The 18,349-nt window shown below is 36.2% G+C and overlaps 1 protein-coding gene across 1 annotated transcript in view; it reads right to left on the bottom strand.

Moving 5' to 3' along the window:
- The window catches only part of ATRX (ATRX chromatin remodeler), a 229,513-nt gene that overhangs the window by 180,487 nt on the left and 30,677 nt on the right, over positions 1-18,349 (bottom strand). The window contains exon 2 of the mRNA XM_070605788.1: positions 1,774-1,886. Coding sequence (XP_070461889.1) covers positions 1,774-1,789 — 16 coding nt within the window. The 5' untranslated portion in view covers positions 1,790-1,886. The remainder of the gene's footprint in view (positions 1-1,773; positions 1,887-18,349) is intronic.

Consider the following 18,349-nt stretch of genomic DNA (forward strand, 5'->3'; position numbering starts at 1 on the left):
TTACATCATGTGCCTTAATGATATGATGTACTGACAAGAACATAATACCACTTACATGGTAATTCTGCCAAAAATAAATAACCTGAATCTAATTACAACTAATCAGACAAAGCGACATTGAGGGACAATCACCTACGAAGTAACACACCTACATTTCAAAGATGTCATGGTTCCAACGGACAGAGAAATTACTTCAGATCTAAAAAAGACTAAACAGACACAACAACTATATGCAATGTGTAATCTTCAACTGGATTCTGGACCTGGGGGGAAAAAAACTTACCTATAAAAACATTGTTGGGGTAATTTATGAATTAAGAATAGGGACTGTGGATTAGATAACAGTATGCATTTAGTTTTACCCACCTATTTAGCCTTCCCATTGTTATTCATTGGTTCCTCTATTTTGGTGTTGCCACTGCAAATTATTTTCCTTCTGATTTAAGAAAACTCCTTAGTATTTTCTCTAGTGTAGGTCTGCTGACATCAAGTTCTCACTTTTTGTCTGTCTTTATTCCACCTTCACTTTTGAAAGACATTTTCACCGAATATAGAGTTCTAAGTTGGCAATTATTTTCATTTGGCACTTTAAAGAAATCACTTCACTATCAGCTACCTTCCATCATTCCTGTTGTTAAATAAGCTACCAGTGTTATTGCTGCTCCTTTGAAAGCAATGACTTTTTTCCTCCGGCTGCTTATGAGATTTTTCTCTTGGTTTTTCTTCTTTAGAAGTTTATTATATGCCTGGCTGTAGTTTTCTTTATATTTATCCTGCTTAGGGTTCAGACAGTTTCATGAATCTATGGCTTGATATCTTTTATCACTTTTAGAAAATGCTCAGCCAATTATCTCTTCAAATTCAGCTTCTGACCAATTCTATCTCTTCTTTCCTTCTGGGACTCTAATTACACATATGGTTGAGTTTTTCACTGAATCTACTTCTCTTATACTTTGTACATATTGTGTTTGTGTGCATGTGTGTGCGTATGTATGTATGTGTATGTATTCGGCTCTTATATATGTAGCTACCCTTAAAAACCTCAAAACAAGTGATGGTAGGGGCCAGCTGGGTGGTGTAGTGGTTAAGTGCACGTGCTCCACTTTGGCAGCCTGGGGTTCATGGGTTCAGATCCCAGGAGTAGACCTATACACTGCTCATCAAGCCATGCTGTGGCAACGTCCCACATACAAAATAGAAGAAGACTGGCACAGAAGTTAGCTCAGGGACAATCTCTCTCAAGCAAAAAGAGGAAGATTGGTAACAGATGTTAGCTCAGGGCCAATCTTCCTCACACACAAAAAAAAAAACCCAATGGTAATCATCACATGATACAGGACACTTTAAAACAGGAGAAAGAGGTAGAGAGGAGGTGTTAAGTGTTTTTTACTAAAAAAATATATGCACCAAAAATACTCAGAGGAGTTATTAAACAACATAAAAATTTAACTCATAATACATGAATAACTGCTAGGATAATATAATTCTGTACTGCTTTTGCCTTTTCTAATACTACCTATTTTTCATAGTCAACATTCATCACCCCCTCTATAAGACATTTCCCTTACACATAAAACCATAAGTGCATCCTTCTCTAAGCACCTATAACCATACACCTTACATTTTTACTTATCTAAATTAAAATCTCCAATATCAGATGTTAGGTAAATACTAGATATATGGAGGCTATTAAAGCCTTTAATAGTTGTCCCCCCTCCCCGAAAATAAATGGAAAATAGACTAGAAGATATTGCACATTCTTTGTCAATTTACCTGTACTTTGGTTCATCACAAGTCTTGGAGGAGAACTCGTTTCTTCAGATTCTTCTGATGAGTGTGCCAGGAAGTCATGAAGCTTTTGCACCAATGTACTCAACTTGCTTTCACTATGAAAACAAAAGTTTAAAGAATTTCCTCAATTAGCCTGTCATGTATTTAATTACGTGTAAAATTCTAACAAACTGAAAACATGTCTATACTGTAAGTGGTCTAAAAGAACGCATATTCAAAATAAAAACTAAAGGAAATGAGTTTTCTTTATTTCACTGAGGATGTGAAAACGAGTAACACAACCTATCTGTAAACTCAGCTAGGATCAAAATGTAATTCAAGGAAAATGCTGATATTATGAAATTTTGCTTTACATCATTAAAAATAATAATTCTGTAATTTACCAAATATATTTACTCTATCTTGTGCTTGACACAGAATAATTGTATAAATGACTGACATGAAGACAAATAAAACATAGAACGGGACTTAAAAGAGCTCACAGATTCCCAGGGAAATATTTATATAACTAAATTATTACAGCATACCCTGTTAAGTTGTATAATAGGTGTATCTGTAATCCAACAGGGTTATAAAAATGTTTAAAGTTTACAATGCAGAAAATAAACATATACCTCATTCCTAGTAAAAGAAGATTTCCTAAACTTAAAAGCAAGAGGGAAAATAGGTAAAACTGACTTCATTAAAATTCAAAACTTTTGTGTCTCAAAAGATACCACTAAGAAAGTGAAGAAACAACCCGCACAACCAGAGAAAACTATTTTCAAATCGTATATCTGAAAAGGTATTAATACCATTTTTTTTTTTTAAAGATCTTATTTTTTCCTTTTTCTCCCCAAAGCCCCCCGGTACATAGTTGTATATTCTTAGCTGTGGGTCCTTCTAGTTGTGGCATGTGGGACGCCGCCTCAGCGTGGCGTGATGAGCAGTGCCATGTCCACACCCAGGATTCGAACTAACGAAACACTGGGCCGCCTGCAGCGGAGCGCACGAACTTAACCACTCGGCCACGGGGCCGGCCCCTTAATACCCTTTTATATAATATTCACCATATAGACCAAGTGAATAGAAAACCCAGAAATAAACCCTTGCATATATATGGTCTATGTGCTAGGGGGCTTTGAGGAGAAGGACAAAAAAAAAAAAAAAAGAAGAAGACTGGCAACAGATGTCAGCTCAGGTGCCAATCTTTAAAAAAAAACACACACACACAATGAGATACCACTTCACACTATCAGGTTGTTATTCAAAAAAATGGAAAATGACTGGTGTTGGTCAAGATGTGGAGAAAATTATAACCATGGATGTGCTGCTGGTAGGAATATCAAATGGTGTACCCACCATGGAAAAACAGTACGGTGGTACCGCAAAAACACAAACAGAATTACCATGTGATCCAGCAATTCCACTTCTAAATATATATCCAAAAGAAATGAAAGTTGGGACTCAAACAGATATTTGCACACCAATGTTCATATCAGCATTATTCACAAGAACCAAAAGGTGGAAATAACCAAAATGTCCATCAGCGACACACAAATGGAAAATAAAATATAGTATATAAGAGAAATTATATTCCCTAAAAAGGAATAAAATTCTGATACATGCTACAACACAGATGAACACTGAAAACATTATGTTAAGCCAGATGCAACAAAAGGACAAATATTGTATAATTCCTCTTAGATGAAGTTCCAAGAGTAGTCAAATTCATAGGGACAGAAAGTAGAATAGAGGGCTGGACGGAGAGGGAATGCAGAGCTATTGTTTAGTGGGTATGGAGTTTCTGTTTTGAAGACGATGAAAAAGTTCTGGAAATGGAGAGTAATGATGGTGGTAAAAGACTGCAAATGTACTAAATACCATTAAATTACATACTTAAAAATGGTTAAAAAAGTAAATTTTTAAAAGATATTTGATATACTGGGAAAATATTAAAAGAAAGTTGGCATTGTACATAGCCACTAAAGATATGAACAAAGCCATATAAAAACTGCTGCACTGCTCGTACTAGAGAAAAATGTGGAAATAATCTGATTATCCGTAAGAAAGAGGAATGGATAGATTATATAGTCACATGATGGAATATTATATAGCAGTTAAGTGAATGAACTAGAGCCATATGGATCAACAGACAGATCTAAAAATATTCAACTAGGACTTCAGCCTTATTTACAATATTCTAGTAATTTAAAATCTGAAGGAAATGTATAATCAATTTTCAATTAGCATATTATTTTAATAAAGCAACTTGGCTTGCAGGAAGTGACCATGGAGTCCTTGCATCCTGAGTGGAGCTGGTTTGCACCTCCCGGTCTGGGCAGATGAGGGGTAAGGGTGAGAAGGAGTTAGGCAAAGCACACCTCCCAAGACCAAGTGACCTGCTTCCTACACAAGACCTTGTTCCCCATGCCCACCAAGGTTGCTATTCAGGAGCTAGGAGAAAGAAGGCTTTGATGAATATATGAAGGAAGAGTAAAGACTTTGAGGAATATATGAACGAAGTAGGAGAGAGTGGCACTGTGAAAAGTAGGCACACTGGTCAACCCAGATTGTGTCATCAACTTCTAACAGAAAATCTCCCATCATAAAAACTGAGGGCACGGGTGCCGGCCCGGTGGCACAGCGGTTAAGTTTGCACGTTTCGCTTCTCGGCAGACCGGGGTTCACTGGTTCAGATCCCAGGTGCGGACATGGCACCACTTGGCAAAAGCCATGCTGTGGTAGGCGTCCCACATATAAAGTAGAGGAAGATGGACAGGGATGTTAGCTCAGGGCCAGTCTTTCTCAGCAAAAAGAGGAGGATTGGCAGTAGTTAGCTCAGGGCTAATCTTCCTCAAAAAAAAAGGGCAGGTAGGGCCAGCCCCAGTAGCCTAGTGGTTAAGTCTGGCATGCTCTACTTCAGCAGCCTGGGTTCAGTTCCCAGGCGTGGACCTACACCACTTGTCTGTCAGTGGCTACGCCGTAGCGGTGGCTCATAGACAAAAAGAGGAAGATTGGCAGCAGATGTTAATTCAAGGAAAATCTTCCTCAGAAAAAAAGAAAAACTGAGAGCACTTTAAAAACAAGTTTTCTTGGGGTTGGCCCAGTGGCATAGCGATTAAGTTCACACACTCCGCTTCGGTGGCCGGGGGTTCGCAGGTTTGGATCCCAAGGACGGACCTACACACCACTCATTAAGCCATGCTGTGGCAGTATCCTATATACAAAGTAGAGGAAGACTGGCATGGATGTTAGCTCAAGGACCATCTTCCTCTAGCAAAAAGAGGCAACAGATGTTAGCTCAGGGCCAATCTTCCTCTCACACACACAAAAAAAACCCCATAGTTTTCTTGTAAACTGGGAGAGAGTTTGAAGCAACTACAGCTGATGGCAGAAAAACTCAGACTGACTTCAACTTTACAAACGGTGGAATGGCATGAGAAGGAAAGCACAATAAGTGGAAGATAGGAAATTAATGATGGAATGTATTATGAACAATGACCTGTACTAGGATCTAAGAGATCTAATAAAAACCCCACCATCACTTTAACATCACTTAGCTGTTAAAATAAACAAGCTCAGTTCCATGAGCAAATCTCCATAACGCTGCTTTTTTCACTACTGTGTTCAATTATCTCTATCACAAACATTTCACATGCCAACTATTTCCAAGTATTGGCTTAATTAGGATCATCCCTTTGGTTAGCAGACAAATGTGCTAACAAAAACTAAACCAATGTAAAACACATTACTTTGTTCTGATTCCCTTACAGAAACTTTTGAAAAAACTGTAAACATTTAGATTTAAAAAGTAAATACATGAAGAAATGAATATGAAACTACAACTTATTGAATGCTATTAAAAGTGTTAAATGTATATCTTTTTTTACTTATCAAATACTTAAGGGAAAAAAAGACCACCCATTATAGGACAACTTACTCTGAAGTAGACACTCTCACATATGGACAGTGGTAATAAAAGGATTTAGAAAACAACTTGGCAATAAGCCTTTGATCTCTTGAGTAATTCTGCCTCTTTTTATCTATACAAAGAAAATAATTCTTAATAAATAACTTTACTCACAAAAGATACTGATCTATGAGTTATTTACAACAGCGAAAACACTGTAAATAATTAAAATGTATAATAATGGCTAAATAAACAGGTATGCATAAAAGTCATACAATATCATACCATCCGTTAAAAATAATTCAAAAAAGTTCAATTATAATATGGAAAACAGTTCACACTACAATGCTAACCAAAAATAGCAGGCTATAAGTTGTAGATAAAATATGATCACAACTATGTTTAAAAACACATGAGGCCAGCCCAGTGGCATAGTGGTTAAGTTCACGTCCTCCACTTTAGCGGCCCAGGTTTCATGGGTTCAGATCCCAGGCTCAGACCTACACACCACTTATCAAGCCATGCTGTGGCGGTGTTCCACATACAAAATAGAGGAAGACTGGCACAGACGTTAGCTCAGCAACAATCTTCCTCAAGCAAAAAGAAGAAGATAAGCAACAGATGTTAACTCAGGGCCAATCTTCCTCAACAAAAAAAAATACAATAGGGGGCCAGCCTGGTGGCATAGTGTGGTTAAGTTCGCAGCAGCCTGGGGTTGACAGGTTCAGATCCTGAGCACAGACCTAGCACCACTGTCAAACCACGCTGTGGCGGCATCTCACATAAAATAGACGAGGATTGACACAGATGTTAGCTCAGCAACAATCTTCCTCCAAGCAAAAAGGAAGATTGGCAACAGATGTTAGCTAGGGCCAATCTTGCTCACACACACCAAAAAAAAAGGAAATAAATAAAATAAAATAAAATTATTACAGTAAAATACTCTCAGAAATATTAACAGTAGGTGTTATCTAGATGATAATATTATAGGTGATTTTTTTCTATCTTTTCATGATATAAATTTATCGCTTTTATGCTGGAAAAGTTTTGTTTTCTTTTTTAATTCATGTAATTTTCTTTTATAGTTCATAAATGAAGATTGGAGATGTATGAGTTAAACTAAACTTAAAAGTTGAAAACTTAATTTTCCTAAGATTTTGCAAGGTAATCCACTCCCATTCAAGAAATTACTCATATGTGCATGTGTTTTTAGTTTTAAAATTATAATATCTATTTACAATGCATTATAAAATACACAGCTCATTTATTTGTTAGTATCCATAACTTCACTTATAAATCAAACAGTATTTGATACTTAGCTTTTCACTAATCCAACAGATTCTTTTCACACCTCTTTTATTTACAAGTTTACTCCTTGCTTTAGTGTTAGAAATCTTATCTCCTTATTCAAGTAAAATTATAAGAAATCCTATCAAAATCTTCCAAGTATTAATTACGTAAGCATATAAAATAAAGTCTAATTGTCTATAAACTTTTTATGCCTTGATTTTAGTCGCAAATGTGATACAGGCCCATACAGGTTTCCACTATGCTGCTGAATACTTACCACTGCTTCCGGTTGTTAGGGTAAATGGTGGAATTTTTCTCAGTGGGTCCACGTCTTGGGTTTCCTTACAAAACCTCACCAAATTTTAACATGTGCATTTTATGCACACTGACCTGATTTAAACCTCATGAGAACTTTATTACAGGAAACTGAGGCTCAGAAAGGCACTTATTTGCTGAATGCAATAAGGGAGTTAAATAATTTGCACTTACAGCTACTAAGTGGAAAATTAGGAATTCTATCTCCAACCAAAGCCTACGCTATACTGCATCCCTTAGGGGAACTCCAGGCACAGTGACAAATATAATTTAATGAATAGAAAAAGTAGTTACCCTAAAAGATAATCCTCAAAAAACTCAAACTCAAAATCTGAAGTACAGTTTCTACTGAATGTGTATCGCTTTTGCACCATTGTAAAGTCAAAAAATCGTTAAGTTGAACCATCATTAAGTTGGGAACCATCTGTACTTAAAAGGACTATGGACAAACTAAGACGTCCATTAAAGTGCTTTCAGTTACTAGAGCATACTTTTCCAAAGTTTTTCATCTTTGTTCATTGCTATCTTTGTTATTGTTTTATATACGCTCATTGATTTAATTTACATTTTTAATAAGACACTTTATGGACACATGAAATTACCTGAGTTCTCTGGCTTTACTGCTCATGCTTAAGCCACTGTGCTTACCACACTATCTTCACTTGGACACAGCAGCAACTAAAGATAAGTCACTAACAATAAGAAAAGTAAATCATTTTAAAATCAATTCCTAAAACTTCCAACTAAAACTGGAACCGATCCTCACAAAGACCAAGACTTGACAGGCGTTACAAAAGTATTTCAAACAAAGGAGAGTACGAAAACTAAAGCCACAGACAGCTATGGCATTTCACATAGGACCATTTAAAAAAAAAAAAAAAACACTAACCAGTCAGCTACAGCCCATAAGGAGCTTATAAGTCCTCACTCCTATGCTCACAACAAGAAAAAAGATAAAAGAAACTGTAAATCAATAACATCTTAGAAAACTGAGGTCACAGGGCAAATCACCACCGAAAACACTGGAGACAGGCAGATACAGAGAATCACAGCTTATCTGGAGTGGGAACACTTCAACAGTAATTGACAAACTGTAGGAGACCAAGTATGGATTAGCCTGAGAGTTAAAATATCTTGGGGTCCCAGATTTAGGGGGGGCCCCACACTTTCCTGGGTTTTACGTCCAGGAACCCTAGAAGGTTTTCAGGTTTTCACAATGAAGATCTGAGGAAAATCCTCTTCTGCTTTGAGCAGGAGAAGGGGAAAGTAACCATACTGAAATATGCCCAGAACATTCTCTTCTTAACAAAGTCACACCCTGAAGATAAACTACTTTAGCAGAGCATCATCTACCTGGAGGAAGAGCAAGTAGGCAACCTCAGCCTCCACCAGCCTTCTTGTCTCACCGAAGCTGGGGGAGGGAGGGAGGGCTAAAAGACACTTTTGAAGGTCACAGTCCAGGGACTCAGGACCACTAGAAAAAAATGAGATTTAATCATAAGATTACAGAACACTTTCCCTCCCCAACTGCTTATCACCCCATCAACAGGGATCCACCATAACAACAGTGAATTACAAGTGAGAATGCAGCAAGATAACAGACTCTGTTTAAGAAGGAGTTTTTACTTAGGGAAATCCAGAGAAAACAGGAAGAAAAAAAATAAAACAAGGAAATTAGAAGAACATGAAGCCTCTGTCACCTACGGGTACAGCAAATATTAAACACAACCCAGTTCCTAGCGAGATTAACATAAAAGCTCACACCAAAAGCCTGATTACCTCAGTTCCTATCACCAGAAATATCATATCTGGCTTTCAAAAAAAATTGCAAGTCATGCTAAAAGGCAAGAAAAAACACAATCTTAAGAGACAAAGACTGCATTAGAACCAGACTCAGATAAGACACAGGTTTTTGGAATTATAAGACAGGGGAATTAAAAATAACTGTGACTAGTATGATAAGGTCTCCAATAAAAAAAAGCAGGTAACGTGCAAGAATAGATGGGTAATATAAGCAGAGAGATGGAAACTCTATTAAATAAAACAAAAGGAAATGCTATAAATCTAAAACACTGTAAAAGAAATAAAGATGCTTTTGATGGGCTCATCAATAGACTGGACACAGGCAAGGAAAGAATCAATGAGCTCGAAGAGGAAAGAATCAGTCAGGTTGATGATACGTCAACAGAAATTTTCCAAACTGAAATGCAAAAGAGAAAAGAGAGAAAAAAAAGGAAACAGAAAAACTAGTAACTATAGGACAATTACAAAAGTTGTAACATACACATAATGGAATAAGAAAGAGAGAGAAAAGAGCAGAAGAAATGTTTGAAATAATGGTGGGTGGAAAATCTTCCAGAATTAATGATAGATACCACAGATGCAGGAAGCACAGAGAATATCAAGCAAGATAAATACCAAATATCTACACCGAGCTATATCATATGCAAACAGGCAAAAAACCAAAGACAGAGAAAAATTTTAAGAAGGCAGAAGAAAGACACCTTATCTACAGAGAAACAAGGATAAGCATTCCATCTGACATGTGGTCAGAAACCATGCAAGCAGGAGGAGCGCGGAATAAAATATTTAAAGTGTTTAAAGGAAAAAAAAAAACCACCAAGCAAGAACAATGTATCCAGCAAAATGATCCTTTGAAAGCGAAAGAAAAATAAAGGCTTTCTCAAACAAACGAAAACTGAAAGAATCTGTTGCCAGGAGACTTGCCTTGCAAGAAATGTTAAAAGAAGTTTTTCAAAGAGAAAGAAAATTATATAGGTCAGAAACACAGATCTGATAAAGAAAGGAAGAGTATTAGAGAAGGAATAAATGAAGGGAAAATAACATATTTTATGTTTCTTATTCTTAACTTACCTAATAGCAAAAATGTATCGGGTGAGTGTGATCCCCTTACAGATAAGAGGAAGAATTGGGAACGCTCTATTATCAGGTACCTACACTATTTGTGAATGGTATGGTTTTATTTGAAAGTGGACTCAGACTAGTTATAAATGTATATTGCAAACTGTAAGACAACCAATAAAAATTGTTTTAAAGAAGTATCACTTATAAGTTAAAAGAGGAAAGAAAATGAAATCATATAAAATGTTTAAAACCAAAGGCAAAACGGGGAAGATAAAAAGAAAACAAAGAACAAGTGCAATGAATAAACAACAGCTACAAACATGGCAGATATTAATCCAACTATATAAAAATTCACTTTAAATGTAAATGATCTAAATACATCAACTAAGAGTCAGAGTGTGTCAGACTGTCAGTGTGGATACAATCAGGTGTCAGAATGAATTAAAAAACAAGACTCAATTATATGTTGTCTACAAGAAACCCACTTGAAACATAACAATATTGGGGCTGGCCCGGTGGCACAGCAGTTAAGTTCGCACGTTCCGTTTTGGCGGCCCAGGGTTCGCCAGTTTGGATCCCGGGTGCAGACAGGGCACCACTTGGCAAGCCATGCTGTGGTAGGTGTCCCACATATAAAGTAGAGGAAGATGGGCATGGATGTTAGCTCAGGGCCAGTCTTCCTCAGCAAAAAGAGGAGGATTGGCAGCAGTTACCTCAGAGCTAATCTTCCTCAATAAATAAATAAATAAATAAATAAATAAATAAAAATAAACATAACCATAGTGATTTTAAGTAAAGGGATGATGGGGGAAATGGGGACTTGTTGTTTAATGGGTATAAAGTTTCAGTTTTGCAAGAAGAAAAAGTTCTGAAGATTGGTTGCACAACAATGTAAATGTACTTAACACTATTGAAATGTACATTTAAAGGTTAAAATGGGGGCCAGCCCCGGTGGCCCAGTGGTTAAGTTCGGCACGCTCCACTTCGGCAGCCTGGGTTCAGTTACCAGGCACAGACCTACACCACTCGTCTGTCAGTGGTCACGCTGTGGTGGTGGCGCACATACAAAAAGATGAAGATTGGCAACAGACGTTGCCAGGGTGAATCTACCTCAACAACAACAACAACAAAAGGTTAAAATGGTAAATATTATGTTATGTATGGGTAGTTCACCACAATATTTTTCTAAAAAGTAAAGGGATGTATATTCAAGTCCTTTGCCATTTTTTAATTGAGTTGTTTGTCTTTTTGTCACTGAGTTGTAAGAGTTTTTTATATATTCTAGATATTAAACCCTTATCAGATATATGATTTGCAAATATTTTTTCCCATTCTGTAGATTATCTTTACACTCTCTTAACAGTGCCCTTTGATGTGAAAAAAGGTTTTAATTTTAATGAAATCCAAACTATTTTTTCTTTTGTTGTTTGTGTTTTGTGCATCTTATTTAAGACACCACTGGCAAATCCAAGGTCATGAAGATTAGCCCCTATGATTTCTCCTGAGAGTTTTAGAGTTTTAGCTCTTTAATTTAGGTATTTGATCCATTGTGAATTGTGGTATAAAGTATAAGGTAAGGATCCAATCTTCATTCTTTTGCATGTGGATATCCAGTTGACCCAGCACCATTCACTGAAGAGACTATCAAGAAAGGTATACAGTTTTTGTCAGGGATGATAAAAGAGCTCTGAGTATAGATGGTGGTGATTGTTACATACTGTGAATGCATTTAATGTCACTGAATTGCACATTTACAAATGGCTAAAATTATAAATATTATGTTAGATATATTTTACCACAATAAAAATAAATGTGAGATACTACTTCACATCCACTAGAATGGGTATAATAAAAAAAGATGGACAATAGGATGTGTTGGTAAGGATGTGGAAAAATTGGAACCATGATACAATGCTGATATGAATGTAAAATAGTATCGTCACTTTGAAAAACAGTTCTGAAAGTTCCTCAAAAAGATAAACAGAGTTACCACATGACCCAGCAATTCCACTCCTAAGTATACACCAAAGAGAAGAGAAAATATATGCCCAGACAAAAATTTATACACACTCATAATTTGATTCATAATAACCAAAAATTAGAAACAAACCAAATATCTGTCAAATGATGAATGGGATATTATTCAACAATAAAAAGAAATGAAGTTCTAAGTCATGCTACAACGTGGATGTACCTTGAAAACATTATGCTAAAATGAATGTAGCTGGTCACAAAAGACATGTTGTATGATTCCTTTTATATAAAATATTCAGAATACACAAATACATAGAGATAGAAAGTAAAAGAGTGGTTGTTAGGATCCAGGGTAGACGTTGCGAGGGGAAATGAGGCGTGCCCACTAATTGGTATGGGGATTCTTGTTGGAGTGATAAATATTGTGGTGAATATACTAAAACCACTGAAATGTACTCTTTAAATGGGTAAACTGTGTGGAATGTGATTTATTTTAATAAAGCTGTTATTTAAAAAAAATGACGCACATTAACTGAATTGCTGATAGATCTTTTGATAGTAATTGCACTGGAATTTTGTCCTTTAATACAATTTCTAGTCCAAACAAGAACGAGGGAGGAAAAACCTAACTCAAACTAAAAGATTTAACATGATCTGAAAATATTATTTGAATCTTGAGCTTTAAAAGGAATAAATAGGAAGTAATCAATCTGTAATTGCTTGAATTTTTTGCTTCAGCAGAGATTATAAAATTATAGAATGGAAATAGAAATTAAAATAATCTGTTATAAATATACATATTTTTTAACTTATCTGTCAAGACAATTATTTTGCTGCCTTTTGAGGCCAAGCAGTAGTGAACATTGATTGACTATATTAAAAATGAGCAGAAGCAGCACAAGTTCCTTCCACCAAGGATCTCACCCTAGGATATCAAGTCTTTAATGAAGCTCTGCTTTCTGAAAAATTCCACATTCAGTATTAAGAAAAAAACCAAGTGTCCACACTTTATGTTCATCAAGGGCCCAAGGTTTTTACAATGTGATTTTACAATTTCTATTCTCTATAATAAGATTTTTTTGGCCTTCAACTCTACTTGAATCTTATTATTGTATTACTTTCTATTTAACATTAATTGCTTAATATTAATTCTGTACTGGGACACAGAAAGGACCAATGTACCAGGCAGTCTGGCAGGAAGCTTGTGCCACAAATAAGGGAAGTCAAATGGTATCTTCCCTTTTTAATTCTTCAGAGATCTCTCTAGAGATCCTCTAAAAGACCTAGACTTTTTAAACCCACGTGCTTCTCTTGACCCTTGAGAAATATTAACATCTTAAACTTCAAAAATTTCTGGGAATATAACAAACTTTTGTTCCTTTTCAAAAAGAAAAAAAAGGAGGGGAAGAAAAAATACTGAAACAAGAAATAAACAAGACTGGTGTCTATTCTACATCATCTCAAAAAAATCATTCAGGCCTCCCAGCCATCTAAGGATATAAAAATTAAGTATGTGAGACGACAGGTCATACCAGCATGGGTAACACAGAATAGTCATCTTAGAAGATTAATTTTATTTTTCTAAAGACAGCATCCAAAGTTTACCACAACCAACATGGCATTACTGAAACCTAAGACCTTCTCTTTGAGTCCTCACACAAGATACATTAAAAGGTAGTCCTTCATAAATAAGTATCCTGCATACAAAGAGCCACGGAAAATCTCTTGAATACCACTGAAGATTTCTCTAAAAACAAAAAGGAGGCGATCCTTTTTTTCACAAAACCTTGGATCTAACTCATTTGAGTAAAAACTCAGAATAGCGGTTCTACATTTTGTAGAAGCCATCTTAAGACTTTGCAGAAGTAAACGGAAGAATTCATAATGAGTTGATCAGAAGCAAACTAATTCTGTACGCCGTGCCTAACCATTAAAGTTACATGAAGATTAGCATAAAGAGAGGACTCAACTAAGAAGAAACAAGAGAAAATCAGTAAGTTCTGCAATTCTGATAGATGAGGAGTAGAATACAACCCAACAAACCTGTCCAACATCAGCTCTAATTCTCCTACTTCAAGACAACTAGAGTTCCTAGTCTGTGTGTACTCATTCTGATAGTTGAGCATCTTGCCCTGTACGTAAAACCTAATTCTCGTCTTACCACCCAAAACTACAACTCATTCCTTGTCCCTCTGGTTAAACTTCCTCATTCATTTCTTTTCAGCTGATGGCACCGATCTCAGAAAACTAAAATTAATACCACTCCCAGAATGCAAATAGCCTATCTTCTTTAACTATTAAATGGTTTTCTTATAATTCCATTATGATTAATAAAAGAGATTCAGAAATGGCCAAAGATCCTGAGTTTCGAATTTTCCAGTCTGGTTTAACACATGAAAAAGTCATATGGGTCTGCTTTAGCAGGCTGATGCCTCAGGGGAAAGATGAGTCATAATCTAGGAGTAACAATATAATAAGGAAACAAGACTAATAGATATAACTTTCTAATGGCTGATGCTTTTTTGAAAATCCTTTAAAGTAACCATGTAGCATTAAAATTACAAAGCAAAGGCAATTCAGGTCACCTTCACAAATATCTGTTGCCTGGAAAACTTCCATTTAAACTCTTCCCGAATTGATAAGGGTTTTAACCCCAGTTAACCAGTCAGATTTCACGTCTTATTCATGAGGAGTTAGATTCACTTAGTCATTTTACAATATTTACCAAATGCTGAATCTATTCTGGACACTTGGTATTGGAATAAAAAACATATTAAGACCTCACCTCAAGGAACTCACAATCTAATAGTGAAAAAAGGCTGTTAAGTAGCCCAGGAGTAATCTAGGGAAGAAAGGGGGGTCCATCCCTATAACTATGAATTACCTAATGCTTTTTAAATCTTTGACTACATCTAATTTTTATATAGCTTCCTTTAGGGTTAAAACTCTTTACCTTATTTCCAACAACTGCTAACCTCCATTTTAAGAACCAAAATTTGCTAGAGGGTCAGGAATTTCCTGAAAGAATACCTTGGAAAAGCAAACACTGAACCACAAATGTTTCCTGTATCAAAAGAGAAAGGTGTAATGGTTTTACATAAAGTCAAGGGAAAATGTAGATCACTTGAAGCTGGTAAATATTTGCAAAGCTTAGATTTACCATTCCATTCAAGGCAAATCTACCTAAATTCAATACATTCTATTCACTTTAACACAAAAAGTAAACAAGTTATTACTGCCTTTATTTTCTACAAAAGCATACTAAATTCTTTCAAAAAAGGAAACCTTTAGGAGGTTTTTAACAGGATGAAGTTTATTTTAGCTCAAAGGGAATGAATTTAGATTTAAGTAAGTTAAAAGACAAACTACCCTCAAATGAAGCAGAAATACAATTTTACTTCTACTCATTGTAACAAAATCTATTTTCCTCTAGAACTTGATTCAGAGTGAATTTATATCCCTATATATTGTCATACAAAGAGTACTTAAACCCAGTTTAAATAAAAGCCTTATTTCTCTTTTGGTAAAGAAGAAAGTGGAGAAAACCAAAATCTAGATTTCCTGAGAGAAAACAAAAGTCACATGTTCCTATTCTATAGCTAAATATTTAGTGTCATAACTAAGCCCATCCACAAGCTACTATGGTAATCATTTAATTTGTGGACTACTACTCAATTTTGAGAGAGTGCTAAAAAGCAAATCTCTCCAGATAAAAACAAAGCTTATTTCCCTAATCAATAAAAACTGAATCAGATAAAATCTGCAACACAAGTGCTAACTAGAGTTTTGAAAAATATTAATTAAGCTCTGAAATAATATTAACTTTTTTACACAAGCAATAAAACCATCACGCCAGAGGCAAAAGATGTATAAACACATTAGATCATCTTCGAAAAAACAGTGTTTAGCTCATCTTTAGAATGTAGTGAACTCGATACTCCAGGTGATAGACACCTGAGGAGGAAGGTATGAAAAATCAGAATCAACTTATATGGTAACTTCCATACTTTGGGATATGTACATCACAGCTATTCATAGCTCTTTTCATAGAATTCATACCTAATCAATTCTCTCTCCAACTATTAAGTAAATCCACTCCAAAAAACAGAAAAGGAGCAAAAAAGGCAAGTCAAGGGGCTGGCCCCGTGGCCTAGTGGTTAAGTTCACGGGCTCTGCTTTGGTGGCCCAGGGTTTTACTGGTTCGAATCTTGGGCACAGACATGGCACACTGCTCATCAAGCCATGCTGAGGCGGCATCCCACATGCCACAACTAGAAGGACCCACAAGTAAAAATACACAACTATGTACCAGGGGGCTTTGGGGAGAAAAAGGAAAAATAAAATCTTAAGAAAAAGAAAAGGGGGGGGCGGCCCATTGGCACAGCAGTTGAGTGTGCACATTCTGCTTCAGAGGCCCAGGGTTCACCGATTCGGATCCCAGGTGTAGACATGGCACTGTTTGGCAAGACATGCTGTGGTAGACGTCCCACATACAAAGTAGAGGAAGATGGGCACGGATGTTAGCTCAGGGCTAATCTTCCTCAAAAAAAAAAAAAAGAAAGCGAGTCAATTTTGTTAAGAGCTTACACTATGCTAAACATCTTATAAAGATTTTCATTTAGGTGTTATTGTCTCCATTGCACAGATGAAAAACCAACTTTCCAAAGTCACCCAAAGTTACAAAGCAAGAGAATTGGATTTGAACCCAAATCTATCGCTATATCATGTAATTCCAAATGAAAGCAAGTTGAGAGGAGAGCTCAAACTATTTGAATTGTATTCCAAAGGATTGGAGATTAATCGATTTTCCTCTATTTCCTTTCCCCGAGAAGAGAAAATACCAAATGCAAATAGACCTCTTACTTAAGTTAAATGACAATCCCTAAATAATTGATGAGATATTCTTTGAAATATTCCTCTAATACTGGAAAAACAACGGGTAAACAATAATATAGCTTGGTTCCATTTGCATCTTAAGGAAAGCCTGATATTTAATAAAAGAAAAGCATTAATTCATCTTTGAAAATGAAAACAATTACAGCTCATTTACTCACTTATCTTTTCTATAACAATAGTCCAGGTGTGGAAGTTGTAGCATATTGTTACTAAGGACTCTCCTCCACATCCTTCTTCCCTGATGATAAATCCACTACTGAAAGTGAAATATAAAGAAAAGTGTGAAGTACAAAACAGAATGTCATCTATAATCCCACCATCCAGAGATAATCGTAGGGGAAAATGTTAACACACATTTGGTTTTAACAAAACTGAATGGTTACTCTACTGGTTTGTAACCTTTCCTGTCCATTAATATACTGTAAATATTTTCCTGCATCATTAAATATTCTTCTAAAACATAATTTTTAGTGGCAGCATAGTATTCCATCATGTAAAGATGCCATAAGATTTTTTTCAAGCTAACAGCACTTAAAGAGGGATATGCTTTCATTGTAAGAATTGCAGCTGCCTACTAATAGGATATATAGCACAGCTGGTAAATTTTAAAATCAATTTTTATTTATTCAGATCATAAGTACCACAAAAAAAAGGGCTATGCGTATTAACTATTACAAAAGATTCACTGAGAAAAATATGGTGACACTTATTTTATCTTCACTTAAAGAATTACCAATGCTTGTCTGCGCTGTTAAAAACTTCAGTGTTAAGTTATAGGTGTCTACAAAAACACACTGGCCACAATAAAGAACTGCAGAACAAGAAAATTCTCAAACTGCCAGTGGAAGTGTAAATTAATAAAGTCATTATGGAGAGCAATTTGGCAATTCTAATAAGAAACAAAGGAGTGACATCAGCATCATGGCAGAGGGAGGTCTTGCCTTACACTCTCCCCCCCAAGATACAATGAAAAGGACACTCATAAACCAACAGAGGAAACTGACACAATACAAGAGATGTCTGAGAGATCCACACAGCCATATGTCTGAAGATGAAGGTGCTGGACCACACAGGAGGCAGTGGAAGGAGGTAAGGGGATCTCCTGTCCCCCCTCGAACGGCAGCAATCTAGAGCATAACACCATGCATGGCTCTGAGAGAAGAGAGGGGGAAAGGGCAGCCCTCCAGGGGAACGCATTCAATCTCAGAGGTGTCTCCCAGCCTGTGGCAACGCTCCACACAGAGGAGGCTTAGCAATCACGGGGGCGTCTTCCCCAAGCTGAGCAGCCCAGAAGGGCAGAGAGCAAGTACAGAGCAGGAGCACCCC

This window comes from Equus przewalskii, chromosome X (assembly GCF_037783145.1).
Source record: "Equus przewalskii isolate Varuska chromosome X, EquPr2, whole genome shotgun sequence".
Classification (NCBI taxonomy): Eukaryota; Metazoa; Chordata; class Mammalia; order Perissodactyla; family Equidae; genus Equus; species Equus przewalskii.